Consider the following 26914-nt stretch of genomic DNA (forward strand, 5'->3'; position numbering starts at 1 on the left):
TCTTTTTTGCCCTGCATGGGCCGATAAAAAATGTTGACATTTCAAGAAATAAGGCTGAACAAATCAAAAGAGTTTGCTGTGTTTTTGCACGATTAACTACTCTGACTCCAGTTGTTGTGATAGTGACTGCCCCTTCTTGAGACCTCTATGCCTGGCCTGTATATAGCAGAGACAATCACTGCAGAAAAATTTCATCAGATAGCTGAACTCATCAAACACTTGGAATCTAGGAATGCCTTTACTGCATGCAGAACCCAATACAATACGTAGATTTGATATATAAGTGTTTAGGGTAGTCAGAATTAATAATTACTTTCCTAGCACCAGTGTGGGTCTTGAGAGGAGAAAGGATTACAGAAGCCCACGCAAAGGAAAAGGAAATTACGTCACAAGAATGGGGGAGGAAGTACGGGAAATAAGTGGCAGCAAAAGAAAGTGGTTGGCAAGCTTATTTTTTTTTCCATTAAAATAATAGACATGTTATATTTACCTGCTCTGTGAACAGAATTGAACAGAGTAACCCAGAACCTCCTCTTCTGGGGGTCCCCCGCTGAAACTGTTGTCGCCTTCTGTTTTTTGAGTGCCCCCTCTATGTGTGTCCATAGACACACAGAGTGGCGTGACCACACCCCAGCTCCCTGCTGAAAGGAATTGACTGACAGTAGCAGGAGCCTATGGCTGTAATATGGATAGAGAAATGCCTGTAGGCTTGGTGTATCTGGACTTTGAGAGAAGCAGCGCTGCTGCACACAGGACAGTGCTGGATCAAGAGAGGACTCAGGTAAATGTTTAGGGATAGCTGAGGGGGGGGGGGGGCAGGCAGAGAATGCATTAAGTTAAAAAACCTGTTGCCTTTAGAACCACTTTAACCAAAGAACAGTACAGACTGTATATACAAATGCAATTGCAGTTCCCCTTAACCCTGTCTGTTTACTGCTCAGTCACTCAGTACCCTGGTTTATACATAGTTACATATTTGGTAAGGTGGATTAAAGACATCAGTACAGTAGGTTACCCTGTGTGGCCGTGGGTGTGTGAGTGTGTATGTATTTATCTTTCTACCATTTCCCATATCCCTGTGTAAAGGACCCTACACAGTTTGAAAACAAACCACTTTTCGTCCAAGTTTATTAAATGGTCACATGTCCTCTTAAAGTGGTTCTAAAGTCAGAAGGTTTTTTTTATCTTAATGCATTCTATGCATTAGGATAAAAAATCCTTCTGTGTGCAGCAGCACCCTTACCCCCGTAATAGTTACCTAAGCCCCATCTCAATCCAGCGATGTTGCACAAGAGTCTCGGCTGCCCTCTCCCTCCCATTGGCTGAGACAGCAGCAGGGCACTATTGGCTCTCGCTGCTGTCAATCAAAGTCAGTGAGCCAATGAGAAGAGAAAGGGGGTGGGGCAGAACCGCAGCTCTGTGTCTGAATGAACACACAAAGCAGCGGCTCAGCTCGGCTCGGGTGCTCCCATAGCAAGCTGCTTGCTGTGGGGGTAGTCAGCAGGAGGGAGGGGCTAGAAGCACCGGTGAGGGACCCGAGAAGAAGAGGATCTGGTCTGCTTTGTGCAAAACCACTGCACAGAGCAGGTGAGTATAACATGTTTGTTATTTTTAAATGAAAACAATTATATTTTAGTATCACTTTAAGTGACCAGAGATTAAATAGTTTTTTTTCTATGCTAGGATCACCATTTAGATCAGGCCTCGACAAATCCCGGGCGCCAGGTCGCATTTGCGACTAGAATTAGCAACCTGGCGCCTGGGGTGCCCTGCTTGAGCTGTCCTGTCCCTTTTGCGCCCCCCACCTCCTCTTCGAGTTCACGGACTTCCACGCCGTCCAGAAATTTAGTCCCCGGCTTTTCGGCCTTCTTCTGTGAGATGAGAAGCTAGGGGAACTGGCGCCCTCTTGTGGTGGCCGGGAGTAATGCATGTTCTCAATGCCTTTTCTTCTCCTTCCAAAGAGGAGAAGAGAGGGAAGTTTTTTAAGGCTTCATCTCTCTGTCCAGTTACCTTTGCTTAAAGGTAAGTGGACAGGGAGTGTGGTTATTATTATTAATTTATTTTTTAAATGTAAAAAAAATAATAATTTTTTCTTTTTTTTTTTAATTATTAAAAAAAAAAATAAAAAAATGTTTTTTTTTCTTCAATTTTTATTAAAAAAAAAAATATATATATAAATATATATATATATATATCTTTTTTTTTTTTTTTCCTCATCGCCGTGCCACAGCCAAAGGCCCCTTTCACACGGGCTGTCTGATCAGGTCCGCCTGTCAGTTTTTCAGGCAGACCTGATCGGACCGTTCAGTCTCCTCTATGGAGCGGTAATCTGCCGCCATCTGACCCTGCCCGCCAAAAACAGACGGATGGTGGTTCTATTTTCTATCCATCCCGTGGATCCGATCAGATGGCATCGGATGGAAAGAGACAGACAGTCTGTTTCCATCCAATTGCGCTATATAGGAGAGTGGGGTTCTAGTCGTATTTATGTGTAAATTTAGTATCAGTTTTATTAAATAAAGCTTGGTTGTTAGTTTAAAAAAAAAAAAAACTGGCTCCTAACTTTTTTAGCTGGCTCCTAGATTTCAGGCAAATTTGTCAAGCCCTGATTTAGATGTTTGTATATTGCAATCTCTTCCCCATGGAGAATACGTTTACCTTATGTAGTCATTCCTCGTAACTGAGGTCCTCCAGTCCAGGGCTTTGTTGCCCTTCCCTGGACTCTCCAGCTCCAGTACATCCTTTCCGGAGGACTGGAGACTAGAAATGGATGGCTGTAACATAGTCTTGTAAAGCTGCAGGGTTATATGTTTATCTCTTTAGTAGATACCATTTTTAATGCATTCTAATAGTCTGCTAACTTTGCGTGCTGCAGCTTGGACTTGCATTCTATTGCTAAGCCTGTGGTCTTTTAGGACCACCAGATTATTTTAATCTTAGATTCCCCCAGAGGTTCTCTTCCTAGCATGTAACTTGCATTCATATTTTTAGTTCCCAAGTGCATCACTTTACCTTTATCAATAATGAACCTCTATAGCCATGTAGTTGTCCACCCCTTTATTTTCTCATGGTCTTCCTGAAAGGTTTCAATATCCTGTTGTGAGGTTTTTACCCTACTAAGCTTTGTATCATCAGCAAACACTGTGAATAAACAGATTATTCCAACCTGAATATAATTTATGTACAAGTTAAAAAGAATTGGTCCCAGGACAGAGCCTTGGGGTACCCCACTTACAACTCCAGATTATTCAGAATATACGCTATTTTTCCCCACTCTTTGGATGAATTTCTGTAACCAGTTTTCTATACAGGTACATACACTATCGTCAATGCCAACATACCTCAATTTGTAAATTAAGCGTTTATGGGGTACTGTATCAAATGCTTTGGCAAAGTCCAGATACACCATGTCCACAGGCATTCCTTTATCCATATTACAGCTTACCTCCTCACTGAATGTTAAAAGGTTGATTTGGCAGGAATGATCCTTCATAAATCCATGCTGGTTACTACTAATGATACTTAATTAGCAAAACCCTTATCATCCTCCTCAATGGTTTACATACTATTCATGTTTGACCTATCTGTAATTTCCAGGCCTTTTTTAAATATTGGTACCATGTTAGCTTTTTGCCAGTCAGCTAATAACCATTCCAGTCAGTAAGGCCGCTTTCACACTGAAGAATTTTTCAAGCGCTTGTGTTAAAAAAAAAAAAGTGCATGAAAAGCTCAAAAAAAAATAAAAATTCTTCCCTTTAAAATCAATTAATGTGTTCACATTGCGGGGGTGCGCTTCTGTTGCGGTGAAAAAAATCCTGCTTACAAAATTTTTGGAACATGATTGGGGAGTTTAAAAAAATTTCCCAAAAATGTTTCTTACCATTGAAATTAATTGGAACCACATCAAAAACGCTTAAAAATGCCCCCACTAAGCATTTCTGGTGCAGTTTTTTTTCCCCGCAAACTATGCAAAAGGGCAGAAAAAAAAACGCTTCATTATTGCATAGGCGTTTTACTGGCAGTTTTAAAGTGAACCAGTGTGACAAGGCCCTAAGTTGTCCATATACAGTAGATTATGAATAATGGTCTAGCAGTAATCTGACTAAGTTCTTTAACTTCTTCCCACCCGGCCACTGGTTCGGTTGGCCTTTCGTTGTTCTGAGTGGACATTCAGGAACGTCCCTCAGAACAATCGCCCGTGTGCGGCCCCGAGGCCGTGCCACGCCGCGATCCTGTGATGGCTGTGATCACAGAACACAGCCAAGACGGGATCAGGATATGGGCTCTGTGATTGGCCATCTCAATCACGTGACAGCTGTGTCCAATGACAGTGTAAACAGAGACATGTGTCTCTATGACAGTTCTCCCCGCTGAGCTCAGTGGGAGCTCTGTAAGATCTGTGACAGTTCTGTGTGTAAGGATGATTTTACACACAGAGCTGTCACAGATCCCCCCACACACAGTACACCAAGCACCACTGTTCCTGTCCCCATGCACATCTGTCAGTGCCCCATACACATCTGTACTAGTACACAACACATATGTCAGTGTCCCATCACATCTGTACCAGTGCACAAAACATCTGCAATAGTGCAATAGTATACCATTGTGACATCGACATCTGTAAGTGTCTGCCAGTGGCCGATCAACATCTGTCATAGTGTACAAGTGCACAAAAACATCTGTCAGTGTACCAGTGTCCCATCAATAAATAAAACATTTTAAGCAACGTCGCCCCCCCCCCCCCCCTGTGCTCCCGTGCAAAAACGAATGCACACATTGGTTTCGTACACATACATAAACTGCGATCACAACACACTTGTGAGGTAATTCTAGCACAAGACCTCCTTTGTAATTCTAAACTGGTAACCAATAAAGACTAATGAATCGTCGCCTATGGAGATTTTCAAATACCAAAGTTTGGCGCCATTTCAAAAGCATGCGCAAGTGAATACTGATTTTTACTTGTAAACAAAATAAAAAATGTCGAAAAAAGGTCTAGTCTTAAAGTGGATAATGGCTGAAGGTGCTATTTGGATGCTGCGCTTCTCTATGTCGCCAGGCTGTGAAAAAGTCTCACACATGTGGTATCACCATACTCAGGACGAGTAGCAGAGTATATAGTTTGGGGTGTAGTTGCAAGTATTCCTATGCTGTGTGTGAAAAATAACTTGTTAATATGATATTTTTGTGAGAAAAAAAATAATATTAATAATTTCTTAATTTTCCAAAGAATTGTGGGAAAAATAACAACTTCAAAAAAACTTATCATGACTCTTACTAAATACCTTGTTAGGGCCTCAAGAAATGTGATAGGTCATCAGTACATCAGGTGTGATCAATTTTCAATGATTGGTACCATAGCTTGTGAAAAGTAGCAGTATAAATTTTGTACAAAATGTATGAAGAGAAATGACTTATTTCCAAAATTTTATAACAGAAACAGAAATTTTTTTTCATTTGTAGCGCAAAAAATGAAAGCCCCAAAAGAAATCTCTATTTGCGTGAAACAAATGATAAAAATTCCATTTGGGTACACTGTTGTGTGACTGAGTAATTCTCATTCAAGGTGTGAGAGCAAGATTGAGAAAATTGGTCTGGGTAGGAAAGGGGTGAAAGTACCCAGTATTGAAGTGGTTTAAGACTTTCAAATGTAAGCCATCTGGCCCTGGTGGTTTTTTCCCATTAAGTTTTCCAGTCTTTTTTGAACACTGGTTTCTATTAGCTATATGGGAACATGTTGTGCTCTGTTCATAACAACACCATCTTGTCTAATATACCCCTGCTTTTCCTTGGAGAGAATATTTTTTTATACAGTTGCCTTCTCCCTGTAACGTATAACCAAATTCCCCTGGCTGTACTTTATGGGGTCAGTTGCTCCAGCTTTGCCTTTTTACTATTCATTTTCAGTATTTAAATAAAGTTTGGGACTATTTATACTCTCCTCTGCTATGTTTTACTCTCCTCTGCTATGTGGCTCTTATGGTCTATTTTCGCTGCCTTGATTGCGATCTTACATTTCTTATTGCATTCCTTGTATTTTGCCACAGTCACAATTCCTCAGTACGTTTAGTGCCCCAGTCACCGAACCTCAGTACTCTCTGTGCCCTAAGTAAAAAATACCTCATTGCTTACGGCACAGTGCCTCAGTACAAATACAGTCCAGCGATCATTCGCCCTGCTCCGGCGATCCACTCACACAGACACACAGCCTTAGGCTCACTCCCACCGCCTTAAAGCATCTCACCACTTACCACTGGGAGGGGGTCCATAATTTACACAACTGTAACTCTGTTTTGCCTGTTTCTCTCTCAGCTCGTGTCAGCTCATCACGCTCTGTGTCTGCTCTGTGTCCAACGCCAGTCTGCTCTCATTGTGTCCAGCGCCAGTCCGCTCTCATTGTGTCCAGCACCAGCCTGCTCTTACTGTGTCCATTTTATCACGCTCGTACTGTGTCCAGCTCAGCCCGCTCTCACTGTGTCCAGCGCCAGCCCGCTCTCACTGTGTCCAGCGCCAGCCCGCTCTCACTTTGTCCAGCGCCAGCCCGCTCTCACTTTGTCCAGCTCAGCCCGCTCTCACTGTGTCCAGCGCCAGCCCGCTCTCACTGTGTCCAGCGCCAGCTCGCTCTCACTGTGTCCAGTGCCAACCTGCTCTCACTGTGTCCAGCGCCAGCCCGCTCTCACTGTGTCCAGCGCTAGCCCGCTCTCACTGTGTCCAGCGCTAGCCCGCTCTCACTGTGTCCAGCGCTAGCTCGCTCTCACTGTGTCCAGCACCAGCCCTCTCTCACTGCGTCCAGTGCCAGCCTGATCTCACTGTGTCCAGCACCAGCCCTCTCTCACTGTGTCCAGTGCCAGCCTGATCTCACTGTGTCCAGCACCAGCCCACTCTCACTGTGTCCAGCGCTATCCCGCTCACACTGTGTCCAGCGCTAGCCCGCGCTCACTGTGTCCAGCACTAGCCCGCTCTCACTGTGTCCACCGCTGACCTGCCCTCACTGTGTCCAGCGCCAGCCCGCTCTCACTGTGTCCAGCGCCAGCCCGCTCTCACTTTGTCCAGCTCAGCCCGCTCTCACTGTGTCCAGCGCCAGCCCGCTCTCACTGTGTCCAGCGCCAGCTCGCTCTCACTGTGTCCAGCGCCAGCCTGCTCTCACTGTGTCCAGCGCCAGCCCGCTCTCACTGTGTCCAGCGCTAGCCCGCTCTCACTGTGTCCAGCGCTAGCCCGCTCTCACTGTGTCCAGCGCTAGCTCGCTCTCACTGTGTCCAGCGCCAGCCCGCTCTCACTGTGTCCAGTGCCAGCCTGATCTCACTCTGTCCAGCACCAGCCCTCTCTCACTGTGTCCAGTGCCAGCCTGATCTCACTGTGTCCAGCACCAGCCCACTCTCACTGTGTCCAGCGCTATCCCGCTCTCACTGTGTCCACCGCTGACCTGCCCTCACTGTGTCCAGCGCCAGCTCGCTTTCACTGTGTCCAGTGCCAGCCTGCTCTCACTGTGTCCAGTGCCAGCCTGCTCTCACTGTGTCCAGTGCCATCCTGCTCTCACTGTGTCCAGCGCCAGCCTGCTCTCACTGTGACCAGTTTAGCCCTTTCTCTCTGTGTCCAGCTCAGCCCACTCTGTGTCCAGCTCAGCCTATGGCTCTAACCTTCCTTTTTATTTTTATGGTCGTGTTTGGATGCACAAGTGTGCAGGCAGTCCCAATTATGTATTTTGGGATGCAGCGGCTGCATGAACACATGTGAGCAAGCAGTCCCCTTCCATGCCGTTTGGGATGCTTTAATTTCTATTGGGATGCAGTGGCTTCAAGGACACAGCCACTTCTCCCAATCTGATATCTGTGGAGGTGTGGGTGCGGGTCCGCAAATGCAGAAAGTGTGAGTTCAGGAAAATGCACCTGCACAGATGTCACATTGAGAGCAGCAGCTCTTCAGCTACTCCATCCCAATAGACATAAATGGGACTGCAAGCACACGGTTGTCCAGAACATCTGTGCATTTTGTGTGGACAGTCGTGGCCTTTTGCACAGATGTGCACTTTAGTATGCCCGCATTAATGAGGTCTTGTAGTACTCTTGATCATTAAAATGCAAGGTTGTGTTTTTACTGGATTGGGTCTAATCAGCGTATGGTAGACAGTGATGTGGGCAAGGTTGGTGTACAGGCCAACTCATACTTAGTTATGATGCAGGCTGGGGGTTTGCTGCATCTACCAAATTGACAAAGTGTGCTGCTGTGAGAATGTCTTAAAATGGGTGGCTATAAACCTTAATTATTGTCGGTAATTGTAGAAATAAGCGTACCAGTCAGAGCTTGTGGTTTAATATATAACTGCTCCTGAAAAATGTACCTGAAAAGTCCAATTTAAAGCCTAACTCTAGGTTTACTTTTAGATACCTGCTATCATGTGGTATAAACTGAATGTAGCATCAGCTAATTACAGTATACAGCGCTGTGTGCTGACAGCAGTACAGGGACTTCAGGTCTGCTGCTGGAACAAAATCAAGTTGGGCTGAGCGCTGCACAGCCATTCACATGTAGCCTTGTATTTTACCATTGAATACGAGGCTTCCCCTGATTGGCTGAGGTGGAGATTGTGATGTCATCAGCCCATCTCTATTAGTAAAGAAAATAGTTAATTTGAGCCAGCTTAGCCAAAAAAACTATTTAAAGTAAAAGTAAAACTGGAGTTGGGCTTTAACTGATATGGTAGAATTATTAGGTAAGAGGTAGGATATAGATAATGCTGGATAGCACTTTCTATTCATTTAAGAACTGTTCATGTTATCCTTAGCAACCAATAAGGTTTTCTAATACTGCACCTGGAAGACATTATAAGGCATCTGAACCTGGTTTATTCAGTTCCTTAGAACACAGTCTTTTAAAAACAATTTTATCTTTTGCAAATGTTTACAGAAACCTCTACCAGCACATTATTACTACCAGTAATATTTCGCTTACAAAAATCTAATCTTTGCATAATCACTGAACAAAAAATCTGTTCTAGCCTGTCCTCCAAAACTCTGTTATTGGGAACCACCATCTAGCCCCTTCTCCAACCTTAGAGAATGTGAAGCCAGGCTGTTTATCATAGGCCACAAATCAAGAACAATCTGTGACAGTCATGTGTCACTGCTGCCTGCACACGTCAACAACTAGAGGTTAGAGGAGATGAAGCTTTAGCTGTTGACAAAAAGCCAACTCATATCAGTAACAGCGGTGTTTAGTTTGCTTAGGCTGCATATTTTGGTGAAAGAAGCAGTGTTTGAAACAGCTGTTGGTGCAGAATATGAATTATGATTCTTTAGAAAAGGGAAGGTTCATTTTAAGTTTAGCGTAGTGAATGTATTGGTTTAATGCAAATACAATGTTCTTTAAAGCTGATGTCCAGGTGTACTTTTACTATAACAGTTCCTTTAGGCCAAGCTGGCCCAAACAAACTATTTTTTTCACTAACACGTGCCTCAGCTACCTACAGTAAACAGCACTGTGTTCCAGGTGTGATAAGAGACCACCTTGTCTCACACCTGGAACAAAATAGTGTCGGTCTGAGTGGTCATTCATAGGCAGCTTTCCATCAATGAATACAAAGCTTCCACTGATTAGCCGAGCTGGAGATCATGAAGTCATCAGTCTGCCTCCTCCAGCTTGACTCCTTTGCTTTACTCACACCTGATGTACTGCTGGGGAAGCTGGAAATCACTGTAATATTCAGCACTACTACAGTGATAGCCGCAATCTTCTGGGTTCTGCTCAAGTTCTTTGCAAGTGGCTTCCCCATTGCACATTGACTACAGTGGATATCTCGCTAGGCACTGCTGCCATTCGATGCCTTGTATATTTTTCATTAAATACAAAGAAATCTTTGATTGGACAAGGTGGAGAGATGAGTAAAAACATCACAATCTCCTATTCATTGAAAAACAACCAAGGTGTTCTGTGAATGGCAGTGGTGCCAAGCAAGTGACCCCCTGTGGTCAGTGTGCAAAGGGAGCAGCTGCTCACATAGAACCTGAGAGAGACACAGATGATTGCGGCTGTCACTGTGGTAGCACAGTGATATAATATAATACCACAGTATATTACATGGATTTCTAGCTCCCTGGCAGTCCATCAGACATTAGTAATGCATACTGTACTTGTATTGTGACAAGCTGGACCAATGTAAGTATGCAATACAAATAAGAGTTCAGCTTTAATTTTCTTTCTTTGATTTTCTTGCTTTATAGAATACAATTTACATCCAAGCCTAACAGCCTAAAAGTCCAATCATACACCAGACATTAGTTTTCAATACCTTGATTAGAAGCTTTGCCATTTTATACACTTTTTATTTTATTGTGGAGAGAAATATAGAGCCTCTTTCTGACATATTTTTCTTGTTATGTGCAGGTTTGGTAATGGGATTAATAATACGCTATGCAACAAAATCTTATGAAAAGGAGAATGGCGCTGTGTATGACTGCGAGAGCCTGAAGAGCACTCCTGCAATGCTGCTGATTAATGTTACAGACCATGTCTACCAGTATGAGTACCGGGGAGAGATCAACAAGCACAATGTTAACAATGACCAGGGTAATGTTATGCTGCAGAAGGTAAGTGACAACTAACACAAGAGGTTTAGGTAAAGTTTGTACTAGGTAGTCTTCACCCTGCTTTCCCACTTTAGCAAATCAGCCCCCCTTGTCTCTCTGTCAATTAAGATTTACAAGCAAATGCACTTTAAAGCATACAGTCATCAGTATATTTACATAAATCTAAAGTATAAGGCTCCATGCACAGTAGATGCTCAAAAACCGCTGAAAAAATTGGTGGGTAAAAAAACGCTAATATTTTGCAGTGTTTAGGAGCGTTTAGGTGTTTAGGAGTGGTAGTGTTTTTGTTAAGGAACTATACCATTGTTGTTGGACTTCGAATGCCAGCAGGCCACTGGCTAAGAAAAGAAAATGCTGGAAACCTGTGCTTAGCAGCGGTTAACAGGGTTTGGGGGCATTCAGTGTTTGTTTCTGCTGGAGAAATTCTCCATAAAACTCTATAAAACTCTATAAACTCTATAAAACTCTACAAAAACATTTTTTTTCTGCTCCTAGAGGCTGAATCTCAAGAAACGCTAATAGCTTAAAGTAGTGTGCATGGACACAGGATAACACTATTTAGCTTCTAGAAGTAGAAAAAAAGTGCTAATAGCTTCTATGAGCTTAAAAAACCCTAGTTTGCATAGAGCCTAACTCAGTATACACCTACACAGTATATAGCTTTTATGTAGTGTTTTTGCTATTCTAAAACAAAATTCCATTAGAAACTGTGCATCATTACACTGAGCTTTGCTAACATTGCTTGCTGGAGTCATAGGAGACCTCTCATCCCCCTACCTTTTGCTGAGTTATTAGATAATCAGGCAGTTCTGCACTTCACTCTGAGAATCTCTCGTTCCTAAAAGCACGCCTTAGGAAGAAGGCATTTGTAATATCTGCAGAATCGAAGCAGGTGGAATTTATGTTATAATCATTGCAATAAATACATTTTATTGGCCTTATTCTAATTACATACTTTTAAAGGGACAAAAAGATTTGGGAAAACCCAAAAAGGAAGTCACAGCAGGACCGTGCGGCTTAATCATGGGATAGTTTATTAAATTTTAACAATTACATAAAACTTCTGGATAAAAATACCACAATCACCTTCATCTTAGTGAAAAATTAAAAATACATAGTTGTCTGGGATAGACGCAGCTGCGACCACACAGTGCACACATATACATAGAACACATTCATTAGCTTGTTAAAGCATATTGCTGTCAGCAAGAAAAGGTATGGCTGTTAATGCATACTAATAATAAAAGGATGTAATAGCCCCTTGAGATCAGCAACAAGTAGTAATAGACCAATAGAAAAGTAAATTCTCCTGCGCTCAGGTGCTGTGTTATAGGGAAGGCTGTGTTGATGCCATCTAGGCTCTTGCTGTCCTCTCAGGACGATGGGCATCCACATGAACTAGAAACAAAAAAAGCAAGAGAAGGGGGCACTGACCTAGTGCAATATCAGAAGACATTTATTGGAAAGTAAAAAAGAATGCCATACATCATACTCACAAACATATGCTGAAAATGTGCATATAAAAAACTCCTAATGCAGTCAGGAGACCTGACTGGGATACTTTTTAGTACTACAGGAGGACTCGATGGCATCCATACTGATGGGGCTGACCGAGGTGGCTCTGATGAAGAGGGTTCTCCCTTGAAATGCGTCAGCCCCATCAGTACAGACGCCATCCAGTCCTCCTTTAGTACTGAAAAGTATCCCAGTCTTGGGGGTCTCCTGACTGCATTAGGAGTTTTTATATGCACATTTTTAGCATAGGTTTGTGAGTATGATATATGGCATTCTTTTTTACTTTCCAATAAATATCTTATGATTTTGCACTAGGTCGGTGAGCCATTGTCTTGCTTTTTTTGTAGTTAGTAATAGATATCAGACTAATCTGAAGATATATAGTCACTCAATACAAGAATGATCGATCTTCATCTGGGTAAATGGCATGAAGAGTGGGACTGAATGGATATAGTAAGGAGCTGTACTGTGTAAATGGATGTCTCTTATATATTCAGTACCCTGGGAAGTCTATAAACATACAAGCATATATTGTATTGATAAAGATCAGATTTTCAGATGCTAGTACAGGCAACAAAAGGTAAACAGAGCAACCGTAGAAACAGAATATGCTCACCCAACTGATATGCGACCAACATGCGAGTGAATCTATTTGCTGGGACATAGGAGGAAAAGTCTGTGCTTGCAGAAGTACATCTCACAATAAGCCAGGCTTACTCCCAGTATCTGGAGCACTCTTCAATTGTGTTAGTCTGTATGGCTGGAATTCAGCATAGCTGTGCCTGTGCCTGTGCCTGTGCCTATGCCTATGCCTATGCCTATGCCTAGAGATGGCATCTGTTGTTTCAGTGGGTACATTGAGCATGTGCAAACACACTTTAAAGGCCTTATTCTTATTGCATACTTCTAAAGGGGTTCAATAGATAAACACTGATTAGCAGTGCCTGAAAACTGAATACTACAGAATACTAGCCTGTTGAAGCACTTTTTCTTATTGGGATTTGTGTTATTAGGTAATTGTAAAATTAATGAAAAGTAATGTTTTAATACAGAGAAATGTGTAGAGCAATTCTTTATTAAACCTCACACTAAACTGAGAAATGAATTCCTATCGGGTATGGTTTAGAAAAATATTCATACCTATTGAATTAGACCGGACCACACAACATGCAGACAATAAGTCCCAGTTCACACTAGTGTGCCTTCTGATGCGACTTGAGTTGCACAGAATCACTTGACAAGGGGAAACATATACTAATCAATGCGACTCAACACGGTGTGATTTTGGAAAAGGTTTCTGCACACAAGAAGAAGATAAGGAGCAATTCCTATGCCACATTAATGAGATCAATTTAACCCTCACCTCTACTCCCAGGTCATCCTTGCTGCCTAATAACTTTCCTCCCAAGCAGATTCCTTTCACACCTGAGAGTAGCAGAAACGCCCGTCCCCACTTGCGGGTTTTTTTGTGATGCACGCATGAACATGTGTCATTCATATGGCAGTCCATTCACTTACATGGGTTGCTCTATGCTCAATACATAACCTAAAGTAGATCAAGAACCTTTTCAGTTGTGTAGCGTTGCACGTTTTTTCAGTGCGCGTTTTGGTGTGTTTTGTCATACGACAAACATGAGTCAAAACCTGCCTCTGCTAACCGCGAATAGGGTGTCATTAACAAACAGGCTGCATTTACATCTGCGCATTTTCGAACATGCAGCAACCCGCATAGAAAACGTATGCCTGGCTCCATTCATATCTGCACGTTTCCGAACACGCGGCAACCCGCACACAGTCTGATTGTGCAATTTCTCTCCTTGACCAACAACATTGTAGTGCGTGCAAGGGCCTGCTAAATTGGATACAAATATATATTTATTCTTTTTTTACACGCAAACTGCATATGTATACATACATACCTTGTTCTATTCTCTCAATAGATTGCTAGGTACATACAGTATGTCATGCTGAAGGTTTTTTTTTTCAATGCACAATTGCTGTCTGAGCAATAAGGAAGAAGTCTTTTAGGAAACACTGATCTGCTGAAATATGCATAATATTCACTTTATAGAATAGTGGTAATGCTGAGCTATCACTTCCTGTTTATCTTCACAAGTGACACTACTTGACTAGTGTGTAACGAACTTGATGAAAGTGGAAGTGAAAATCATAGGTATTTCCTCAGAACAGAACTCCAAGCTAGTGCATTTGCACTGACATTAGCCTTGCTGTGAAACCCAGTGGCAAGAATCTACTGATTCCTCCAGGTGGGAATTGACATCTGTGTGCCGATACCTGCGGTCACTGAGCCCATACAGTGCAATGATAGGCTGTTGGCAGCCAGTCACGATCACTGGGCTGCGCGAACAGTCACAAATCACATCTATATTCTTGTGACAAATACAAAGATGCTCAAAATGTCAATCCTTAAAATTGCACATGCTTGTGAATTGGTGATAAGCTTTGTTATCCAAAAATGCCCATAATTGCCAATTTAAAAGCCGTTACAGGTGTTATCGGTGTAGAATTAACCCTGAATAATTGGTCCTACAACACCTCACCCCCAGTATTAATGGCCATAGGTCATATAGTGCAGTCATCGTTTTCATACGTTCAATGGGTCCATCTGCCAAGTGTTTTTGAATTATTTTGTGTGTGGTACGGTGGTGTGGGCGGGGGACTTTAATTATTTTCTGTGTGTGCTTTTTATTTATTATATATTTATTATGTTACTTTTTTAAAAACACTTAGTCCTGGTTCACATTTGTGCGATGCGGGAACGCTGCAAATATGCACACTGCCATATGCGATACGCAGGGGGTGTCAATTAAAAGTTAACGACACCCCCAGTTGCGATTGCATACCAGAATTGGATCGCACTAGTGTGAACTACTATGTGATCCGATTCTGCATATAAAAAAAAGCCTCATGTGCGTGTTTAGTGCGGATGCGGTGCGAATTCAGCCATACAAAGTGTATGGCTGAAATTTGCACCGCACATGAGATCGCATGTAATTTAGGAGCAGTGCGCTCCGAATTACATGCGATCTCCCTCCACGATCGCACTAATGTGAACCGGGGCTTAATAGAACCAAAACAAAAAATTTATTAAAGTGCAGCTCACTGGGTAGCAGTATTAGTTTAGGTTTTTAATTTGGCTTTTTGAGGCCCCTTTCACACGATTGGACCAATCAGGCCACCCATTGTCCTGTATGGGGAGGCAGATGTCAGTGTCCACCGACACCCGCCTGGCATCTGATCCGACAAGATCCGCAGAAAACAGACGTATGGCGATCCGTTCGCCATCCATCCAGTGGCTGTACAGACTGTCCATTTCCATCCTATCTCCCCATAAAGTAGAGCGAGACTCTGACAGGTTCATCTCTGCACAGTGAGTGGAGATGGACCTTTCATCCGCCTGATCAGCAGGGCGATCCCTGATGAGCAAGTGAAGTTCGTCAAAACAGATCCGCTCCATGTGAAAGGGGCCTGAGGCTTTTTTTCCTTTATTTATAAGCTGTTCAGACAAAGTAGCAGTTGGAGGGTTGAGACAAACCATTTACCACTGACAGGGTTGCCTACAATGATCAGCTTTTATTCAGTTATGTAAAATATTTTCTGGATGATCAAATTAACATTTTCCAATGTTCCCATTTGAGATAAACCGATCCTTTGATTAACTTCTCTCTAGTGGGAACAGTCATAGAAGGATTGAAATGTGGCCGATCTTAGCTGAGCCAGACAAATTTTACTCCATCTATGTGCAGCTTAAATTTGCCAGTCTAACACTACCCTCTCCCCGGCCTTACAATGGTGCTGTCCAAAGGTGTCTGCTTTACTACTTCGCCGAGAATGCAGACATCTCTAAAATAGGAGGTGTGCTACTGGCAGGACCACTGGGTGAAATCAAGAGAAAAAGCCTAAAAATAAAAAACTAATGCAACCACCACATCTAAAAAAATCGGTAAGCTGCCATATATTACATTTTATTGAGTTAAATACCACTTTAACTTTATTGCTATCACATAAGGGAAGGCTAGAGGCTCTGCCAGCTCTTTTTTGCTGTTGGTGTCCCTGTTGGAGATTTTTCCTCACTTCCTGTTGGCACTATAAGGCAATGGGAATCTTTACTCTATTGTTGAGAAGTGCTCTTTCCTAGGTTGGTAGAAGACGATTCCACTTTGCAGAGACATCAGGGTTCTAAGTAGATCCTTTGATGTCTGCTCTCTGTGCTGTCAATCACCAGAAATGGGAGAATGGGAGTAAACTAATCTTCTCTATTCGATCATCCAGAAATCACTCTCCCCTATTTACATGATAGTAGCAGTGGGCACATACAGGGACATGGGTCTGAACAAGACTAGGGATAGGACCACCACTGGAAAGCTGAAGAGGTCAGGTTGAGGCGAGTATAAAATAAACACTGGGTACAATCTTGGGGTGTTTAGTAAGATCCTACAAAATAGAAAAAGCACAGAGAGGACACGCTTTGCAAGCATAGCAGTTGCTCAGGCTGGACACTGAATCACAAAATAACCTTCCAGCTTCTGTATATCAAAAGATATGTAAAAAAAAATAAAAAAATAGGTAATAGATAATTAAAACGGTAATACACCCAAAAACCAAAAATGTAATATATTGCAGTTCACCAATCCTTAGATGTAGCGCAGTGCCCCCACTCTGGATGAAGGAGCTCAAGGGCACTTTTGGACAGCAGCAAAATCGGACATTGTGTTCACGTATGATAAAGATTTTATAGCCTGCACATCCAGTTTTTGTCGTACGAAAATTCGGAATCGGCTGTCGAAAGCACTATACTAACAATCAGAAAATCGGCAGATTGTCCAGACTAAATTTTATTTACGATTTTCTTATCGTGTGTACGGCCTTTGGATGCACTAACAAACTAAAGCCAAATCTAGCTCACATTGCAGTTACACAAGCAGTTACAGCAACAGTTTTTCTCCTTTTGGGATAAAGATTTTACATGAATAAATAAAAGCTGATCTTTTTAAGCACCCTTTTAGTAGTAAACGGTTGCCTCAACACTCTTAACTGCTTGCCGACCGCCGCACGACGATTTATGTCGGCAGTCAGCCCCTCACAGGCAAAGCGACGTAGGGCTACGTTGCTAGCCTGTGAGGGTCTAGGGAGAGAGCGCGCGCCGCCGGAGGCGCGCTCCCACGCGGTCACCGACCCCCCCCCCACGCGTGTGATCGTCCGTTAGAGCAGGAGAAAGGCAGGCGGCTAATGTAAACAAGCCGCCTGTCATTCTCCCCTGTGTATGAATAGTGATCATACGGTTCTACTATGTAGGACCGTTGATCACTGTTCATACACCTCAAGCCACAGCCAATCACAGTTAGAATCACGCCCCTAGGGACACATATAACCCCTCCCTCTCAAAACAAAGTTAACCCCTTCACTGCCAGTGTCATTTAACAGTAACAGTGCATATGTATAGCACTGATTACTGTAGTAATGTCACTGGTAACACCAAAAGTGTCAAAAATGTCAGTCAAGGGTCCCATCTGTCCGCTGCAATGTTGCAGTACCGCAAAAAAAAAAAAAATCGCAGATCGCCGCCATTACGCCGTAAAAAAAAAACAACAAAAATGACAAAAATCTTTCCCTTAGTTAGTAAACGCAATAACTTTTGCGCAAACCAATCAAAATACGCTCTTTGTGATTTTTTTTTTACCAAACATATGTAGCATAAAACAAATTGGCCTAAAATGTTAATTTTTACATTTTTTTGGGGGGAATTTCGTATAAAAAAAAATGTGAAAAATATTGTTATTTTTGCAAAATTTACGCTTTTTTTTGTTTATAGCGCAAAAAGTAAAAATCGCACAGGTGATCAAATACCACCAAAAGAAAGCTCTGTTTGTGGGAAAAAAATGATGTCAAATTCGATTAGGTACAGCGTTGCACGACCGCGCAATTGTCCGTTAAATTCCTGCAGTGCCGAATAGCGAAATAGGCCCTGGTCAGGAAGGGGGTAAAATCTTCCGGGGCTTAAGTGGTTAACTAATACATTTGCAGGACAGCTTGTTTTTTGAAAAACAGACTAACTTGCCAGATCACATGCTAAAAATAAAAGAAAGACCAAAAAAAGAAACACACTGATTTTATCTGTGCGTGAGACTTTAAAAAATTGAAGACGCAACTTCAGCTGCGGCGGAGGCACCGGTTTGGCACTCACAAGCCGTCTGGAGCGGCGAAGGTGTTTCAGTTTCCTTCCTATTTTGACAGGTTTGTCTCAAAAGAGTGGGAACGTCCAAAATGTTCCTTTGTGGTCCGTAACTCGTAGTGAGGTACCCATTTGAAGAGTCCCTCCTTAAGAAGTGGACTGTTCCACCAGTGGTGGATCCCCTGGTTTCCAGGTTAATTAAGGCAACCATGATTCCAGTAGAAGAATTGCAGACTTTTAAGGATCCGGCTGGCAGAAAGTCGGAGACTGTGGCTCACAGTATGTTCACTGTGGCGGGCTCGGCACTCAGACTGGTCTTCACCATTGCCCTGGTGTCACAAACTCTGACCGAGTGGGCTAAGCTTTTACGCCGTGACCTGGAGGATGAGCAGCTCCCCCTTGCCTTTGCGGAACTAGCGGACCAATTGGTCCAGGGGCTGCAGTTTATCTGTGATGCCTCTTTGGATGCGGCTCCCCTGATTTCTAGACTGTCTGTTTCGGGAGTGGTCCTTATGTTTATTTTGTAGCTCAAATGTTGGTCTGCAGACCAGACCTCTAAAAAAGCCTTAACTGATCTTCCTTTTCAAGGAGATTGCCTGTTTGAAGCTACCCTGGATGACATCATTCAGAGTCTCGCAGGGGGAAGAGCACCTTTCTTCCAAGGGAAAGGTAACCGTCGCAGATGTGGCCTGTCCTTCTCGGCTCACAGGATGTTTTCTTGTCCCACAGGGTTGGCTGACAAGGGTTCAAAGCCTTTCAAGGCCTCTTCGGGAGGATCCAAGTGAACTTGCTCTGGCAAGTCCAAAGCGGGGTTCTCCAGACCCACAGACAAGGCTACTTTTGCATGAAGGTGCGCCCTCACCTGTTCCTGGGGTGGGGTGACGTCTTCGCTAGTTTCCGGACCCGTGGACCTCCTTGGTGCAAGACAAGTCGGTCCACGAAGTGATACAGTCTGGCTACAAGATCGAGTCTTGTTCTTACCCTCCGGAGAGGTTCTTTCCTTCCAATGTGTGTCTGTCCCTGGACCAATTGCAAGCCCTCTTCGGGGCGGTGCAAGACCTGTTACTTCAAGGGGTAATTCTTCCGGTTCCAACTCTGGCTTGTTTTCAGGGATTTTATTCAAACCTGTTCACGGTCCCGAAGAAAGAAGGCAAGGTGCGTCCAATTCTGTATCCCAAGGCCCTGAACTGCTTTGTGCGGGTCCTTTATATACTGTAAGGTACAAAAATTCAGAATGGAGTCTGTTCGCACGGTGGTGGCATCCTCGCATCAGGGGCATTTCCTTGCCTCTATCAACATAAAGGACGCTTACTTACACATTCCAATATGTGTCTGTCACCAACGCTTCCTCTGCTTTGCCGTGGGAGAGGAGCATTATCAATTTGTGGTGTTACCCTTTGGTCTCGCCTCTGCTCCTGGGGTCTTTACAAAGGTGTTGGCTCCTGTGCTGGGGTTGTTACATCAGCGAGGAATCACAGCGCTGGGCTAACTGGACAACCTTCTCTTGCTAGCAGGGTCTCCTACTGCTCTGATGGACAACATGGACATCACTATATGGACTCTGAGGGAGTTAAGCTGGCTTCTGAATTTTCAGAAGTCTGCTCTGGTTCCTTCCATTAAACTGGACTATCTGGGTCTGACTCTGGACTCGGCTCTAGCCAGAGTGTTCCTTCCTCTGGACAAACTCCAGCAGTTGCATGCTGCGATTCATCTCTTGCGGTTCAGCAGGTGGTCATCCCTCTGGACTTCCATGAGGGTGTTGGGACTGATGGTTTCTACCTTCAAGGCGGTCCCGTTTGCACAGTTCCATATGAGGTCCCTGCAAAGGGGGATCTTAGCCAAATGGGACAAGTGTCTGAAGTCTCTGGACAGTCAGATCCGGCTGAGCTGAAAAACAAAAAGGTCTCCGATCTGGTGGCTTCGCTCTCCAGCTCTTCACCAGGGCAAATCTTTTCTCCCTCTGTATTGGTCAGTGGTCACCACTGATGCCAGTCTGTCCGGGTGGGGAGGTGTCCTGGATCGCCACTCCACTCAGGAAATTTGGACAATGGAAGAGTCCAGACTCCCGATCAATGTCCTGGAACTCCAGGCAATCAGGCTGTGCCTGAATCACTGAGCGGATGTAACGCTCCTGCGTTTTATGTATGATGTGGATTTTCAGCTGCAGAAATATTCCACTTCAGTAGTCATGTAAGAGAAACGCTGAGACACCATTCCCAACTCTCAATGACTCATCATGTGTGGAGGATCTCAATTCAGCAAGTAAATACACACACTCAATAAGATGTTTCCTAGAGTGACTTATGTATATAGTAACACAGTGATGATAGGCTGAAGAGACAGGTTGGGTAGAGATGGTAGATGACAGACACTTGAAAGGAAATGTTCTTGAAAGTAAGATAGTAGCAGATGGGATGCAGATAGGTTTAGCAATCATGTATGGTAGCAGATGACAGAGTAGCAGGTGGACATACAAGAGAGATCAACCCAGTGCAAGAACAGGTGGTAGTAGGCTCAACAGCTAGCAATCTTAGATAATGCAGATGTAGTAATAGTCCTTAGTATGCAGAGCTAGATAGTGTAAGCTTTAGTATAAAGGTTATAGAGGTTTCCCCTGTGGGGTACTTATCACTAATAGCAATGTAGCAGAGGAGAGGTTCGGCAAGAGCGGATGATCCGGTAGTGGGATACAGGGATCAGCGCAGCGTGGTTCCGACAGCGAGGTATGCTTGCAAGCATGAGAGCTTCAAGACAGGTTAGCATCAAGGCACAAAGCAGTTTGAACGAACACATGTGAGTGAGAGCCGGCGATCTAAATAGCCATCCAGTCCGGCGCTCAGTGATGACAGCATCAGTCTTAAAGGTGTATGCGCACCTATATGTGCTTCATCTATCTAGGTAGATGGAAAGCACCCGGAAATGATGTAATAGAAGGCACTGAGAGTGCCAGAACCTTACAGTACCCCCCCCCCCCGTAAGGCCGTCTCCGGAAGGCCTCTAAGGCTGGTTGTCGATATAAGAATCGGAAAATACTGGTTGCCGATACGAGAATCGGATAAGACTGGTTGCCGATACGAGAATCGGATAAGACTGGTTGCCGATACGAGAATCGGATAATACTGGTTGCCGATACGAGAATCGGATAAGACTGGTTGCCGATACGAGAATCGGATAAGGCTGGTTGCCGATACGAGAATCGGATAAGACTGGTTGCCGATACGAGAATCGGATAAGACTGGTTGCGGATACGAGAATCGGATAAGACTGGTTGCCGATGTGAAAATCGGAAAAAAAAAAAAATGGTTGCCGATATGAGAATCGGATCAGGTTGGTAACCGATCTGAGAATCGGATCACTTGTTGCCGATATGAAAATCGGATCAGGTTGGTAACCGATGTGAGAATCGGAACAGGTTGGTAACCGATGCGAGAATCAGATCACTTGTTGCCGATACGAGAATCGGATCAGGTTGGTAACCGATGTGAGAATCGGATCACTTGTTGCCGATATGAGAATCGGATCAGGTTGGTAACCGATCTGAGAATCGGATAGGACTTGTTGTTAGGGTGTCTGCTACATGAACCCCTCACTAGAATCGGACGCATAACCATCCGAAGTAATCCTAGTAGTCCTAGCAACCAATGCTTCTTCAAACATCCTCAGATCCTTCCTACATACCACCGTGCCATTAGAAGCGCGTACGCAGTCAGGTGCAAGAATCTCAATGTTTTCATTGGGAGCTATAAGTGTGCTTGCAAAAATAGGAGTATCCTCAGGAGGTGGTACAGGAGGTTTTTTAGAACGTGGTATCGAGTTCACTGGAGTTGAAGGAATACCTATTCCAATATTTGTCAATTTCTGGGTGTCCTTTTTTGATATAGGACGGGGACAGGGCTGGCAACAGCCTTGGTAATTTCCAGGCTGTTTTTCAGGGAAGACCGTTCGGATTCGCCTGGCCTCCATTGGGAGAGCCTTAGGCCTATGGGGTCTGGTTGGGCAGGATGTAATGAAATGTCCCCCTTCTCCACAATAAAAACAAAGGCCACAGATTCTCCTGTGATCTTTTTTTTTTTGTAAGGACAACTTAGCATGTACGGCACCAATCTCCATAGGCTCCTCATCCATCTCTGTAGGATCAGGGTTCAAATGAGATGTGTCAGAGTGACAAGGCTGACTGTTTAAGGCAGGCTTGGACCATGACCAGGCAGGATCACCATATTCATTTGGTTTCCTTTTTTCCCTAGGTAGCCGGGGTCTGCGGTTACCTGGAGCAGGTTTAGGAGTAGATTTTTGGGAGGGGAGACACTGGGAGTGCATCGCAATTGCAAATGATTCCCAATTGTCTAGGATCGGACTTTTTTCTTGCAGTTTCTCGTATGCCCACGTTTTCATTTTGCCAGAAAGCAAATTAATGGCAGCATGCACTTTAATAAAGTCATTATGATAGGTCCTAGGCTTAAGGATAAACAGGAGCTCACAATCCATACGAAAAAAAAGAAAGAGGAATGGGAACCATCAAACCTGTCTGGTAGAAGGACAAGAGGTTCTGGGGGTTGAGCAGCAGTAGGCTGTGTCAGTCTGGTCACCTGCTGCGTCAGAGCCTGATTGTCTTCTTTTAATACAGTAAGTGCGTGTATTAACGCAGTTACTTGTTGTGTTAACTGTGTCACCTGAGTGGTCATTTCTGCTGAATCCATTTTATCTGGTTCGTTCAATCTGTAACGCTCCTGCGTTTTATGTATGATGTGGATTTTCAGCTGCAGAAATATTCCACTTCAGTAGTCATGTAAGAGAAACGCTGAGACACCATTCCCAACTCTCAATGACTCATCATGTGTGGAGGATCTCAATTCAGCAAGTAAATACACACACTCAATAAGATGTTTCTTAGAGTGACTTATGTATATAGTAACACAGTGATGATAGGCTGAAGAGACAGGTTGGGTAGAGATGGTAGATGACAGACACTTGAAAGGAAATGTTCTTGAAAGTAAGATAGTAGCAGATGGGATGCAGATAGGTTTAGCAATCATGTATGGTAGCAGATGACAGAGTAGCAGGTGGACATACAAGAGAGATCAACCCAGTGCAAGAACAGGTGGTAGTAGGCTCAAGAGCTAGCAATCTTAGTTAATGCAGATGTAGTAATAGTCCTTAGTATGCAGAGCTAGATAGTGTAAGCTTTAGTATAAAGGTTATAGAGGTTTCCCCTGTGGGGTACTTATCACTAATAGCAATGTAGCAGAGGAGAGGTTCGGCAAGAGCGGATGATCCGGTAGCGGGATACAGGGATCAGCGCAGCGTGGTTCCGACAGCGAGGTATGCTTGCAAGCATGAGAGCTTCAAGACAGGTTAGCATCAAGGCACAAAGCAGTTTGAACGAACACATGTGAGTGAGAGCCGGCGATCTAAATAGCCATCCAGTCCGGCGCTCAGTGATGACAGCATCAGTCTTAAAGGTGTATGCGCACCTATATGTGCTTCATCTATCTAGGTAGATGGGAAGCACCTGGAAATGATGTGATAGGAGGCACTGAGAGTGCCAGAACCTTACAGCGGATCGCCTTCAGGGATGTCCGGTGTGAATCCAATCGGACAATGCCACGGCCGCGCATTTTGGTCAATCATCAGGGTGGAACAAGGAGTGTATTGGCAGCTCTGGATGTAGCCGACATTCTTCGGTGGTCATAACATTTTGTTCCAGCCCTCTCTTCCGTACACATTCAAGGGGTGGGAAATTGGCAGGCGGATTATCTCAGTCAGAAGGCGTTGGACCAAGGGGAGTGGTCCCTTCATCCAGAGGTATTTCATCAGCTGTGTCTCCGTTGGGGCACCCCCGAGGTGGATCTGTTGGTGTCTCAGCTCAACAAGAACGTGCACAGGTTTGTGGCACGATCACGGGTTCCGCTAGCGGACGCCACAGACGCGCCGGTGGCCCCCTGGGGCAAATATCCTCTGATTTATGCCTTCCCTTCTCTCAAACTTCTGCCAAGACTCTTGTGCAGGATCAAGGCAGAAGGAATTCCGGTCCTTCTAGTGGCCCCCGATTGGCCCCGCCGGTCTTGGTGCGCTGACCTGGTGCGGCTGGTCGCCGACGCCCCTTGGAAACTACCTCTCAGGGAAGGTCTTCTGTCCCAAGGACCGATCTTCCATCCTGCTTTACAGTCACTGGCTTGGACGGCCAGGCTGTTGAAAGCCAGGTGCTGAAGGATAGAGGTTTGTCTGGGTCGATGATTCCCACACTACTGAAGGCTAGGAAGTCTACTTCTAGGAAGATCTACCATTTTACATGGAAAGCGTACATTTTGTGGTGTAAATCGCTTGGTTCAATCACCCTTGCTCTTTTTTGGTAGCTCGAGTCTTGACCTTCCTTCAACGGGGGGGTTGAGCAGAAATTGGCCTTGAGTATCATTAAGGGTCAGGTGTCGGCCTTGGCAATTTTCTTTCAACAACCCTTGGCAACACGCTCCCTGGTGTGTTATATGTGTCTATGACACAGACAGCTTCAGCCCGCATGTCAGAGACTTCGGATGTCTGGCTGACACACAGGCGATATTGCAGCTGTCTGTGTTAGAGCTGAGCTGACAGAATGGAGCCAATGCTTCCTATGTAGTTCTGGCTCTGTCCTGTCACAGGCGGAGTGATATCAAATGCACTCCGCCTGTGAGAGGAGACCGAGGAGAGCAGGGCTGCAGGAGGCATCGGCTCTATTCAGTTCCTCACTTCGCAAACAAACAGTACACGGGGGATAGAAAACTTGTTCAGCCTGGGAAAGCTTGTTAACTAAAACCATTCAAATGTGCTGCTATCACCCCCCTGCTGCTGCTGCAAGGTACTCCTTCAGAAAAAATGAATTGAAAAGGATTAAGAGAGGTGCATGGAAGCCAGCCAGCCCCCAGTCTGATGTACTCACCCTCCAGTCTGCCACCAACCAAGTAGACATGTCTCATGATATAAATAAAGAACAGGGGTTTAGTTGACACGCATTTGCAAATGCATGTGTAAGCTGCAGGGCCACTACACGGCAGCCTGTTTTACCTGCAGTCCTAACACTTTTAATTTAAGTGTCTCCACACTGGGAGCACGTGGCTGCTAATGGATGGATAGGAGGCAGGTGGGAGGGAGCAGCCCAAACCTCCTCCAACCATGACTGGTCTAGTATCTCAAAACTCTAATAGCGATGTTCTTGTGATGGTACATACTGAAAACGACCAGCTGAGAAGCATACACCTCCAACCCCTTGGCGGATGCAGTGTAAAACACAGATTGGGACTTTATATGAGGCAATTGGCCTGTATAGCACAGTGCCTCCATCCCTAATTTCATAAAATATTTTGGACTTTACATGAGACAAGCAGGTCATGCTATGGTCTCCATCCCTGTATATGAAAAAACTGGGGTCAAATCAGACTGCATCCACCAAAAAACGCACGAAAATCGCACGGTGGGACTTTAAATGAAGCACCAGCCTGGAGGCAAGGTGCCTCCATCCCTGGTTACATAAACAATGTGGGCTATGTGGGACTTTAGGTGAGACACCAGCAGGTATGCCCAGCGTCTCCATCCCTGTATCAGAAAAAACGAATTGAAAAGGATTAAGAGAGGTGCATGGAAGCCAGCCAGCTCCCAGTCTGATGTACTCACCCTCCAGTCTGCCACCAACCAAGTAGACCTGTCTCATGATATAAATAAAGAACAGGGGTTTAGTTGACACGCATTTGCAAATGCATGTTTAAGCTGCAGAGCCACTACACGGCAGCCTGTTTTACCTGCAGTCCTAACACTTTTAATTTGGCTGCTAATGGATGGATAGGAGGCAGGTGGGAGGGAGCAGTCTACTCTGGGGAACGGGCTTTACATCCTGAATCTGACAATCCTTCCAACAGATCCCCATATAAACTCTGTGGAGGTGGCATTCTATTACATATGACCAAAGATACAGAATCTGACAGTTCTTCCAACAGATCCCCATGTATACTCTTTGGAGGAGGCATTATATTACACATAACCAAAGATCCCGAATCTAACAACTGTTCCAACAGATCCCCATATAAACTCTGTGGAGGAAGCATTCCAATACATATCAACAAAGATCCTGAATCTGACAATCCTTCCAACAGAACCCATATATACTCTTTTGAAGAGGCATTATATTACATGGGAGCAGAGATCCCCAATATGACAATCCTTCTAACAGATCCCCATATACTCTCTGTGGAGAAGGTATTACATTACATATCACCAAATATCCCAAATCTAACAATCCTTCCAACAGATCCCAATATAAACAAAACAAATCAGATCTTTGATTTTACGAATTAGAAGGTAGGAAGAGTATGAGAAGATGTGTTTTAAAGTGGTAGTAAAGGTTAAACAAAACAAACCATGCAAGGTAAAGACATAATGTGCTAGTATGCATTGCATACTAGCACATTATGAAAGGCTTAGCTTAAAACAAAGCCCTCCAGTGGTGCGCCGTCACCACTGCAGAGGCTTCCATCTTCCCCTGGGCTTCCTGCCGGGTTCTTGGGCTGCAGCTATCTGAATGGCTGATCTGTGATGTTGCCATTACCCCACATACGTCACGGCCGCGCCACAGAGCTCTGAAAGAATGGGATGG

At 44.3% G+C, this 26914-nt stretch overlaps 1 protein-coding gene across 1 annotated transcript in view; it reads left to right on the top strand.

Moving 5' to 3' along the window:
- Positions 1–26914, top strand: part of SLC9A9 (solute carrier family 9 member A9) — a 1314986-nt gene that overhangs the window by 44965 nt on the left and 1243107 nt on the right. Inside the window, exon 2 of the mRNA XM_082249543.1 lies at positions 10384–10586. Within this exon, the coding sequence (XP_082105669.1) occupies positions 10384–10586 (203 nt within the window). The remainder of the gene's footprint in view (positions 1–10383; positions 10587–26914) is intronic.

The sequence above is a fragment of the Pelophylax lessonae genome (assembly GCF_965119305.1).
Source record: "Pelophylax lessonae genome assembly, chromosome: 3".
Taxonomy (NCBI): domain Eukaryota; kingdom Metazoa; phylum Chordata; class Amphibia; order Anura; family Ranidae; genus Pelophylax; species Pelophylax lessonae.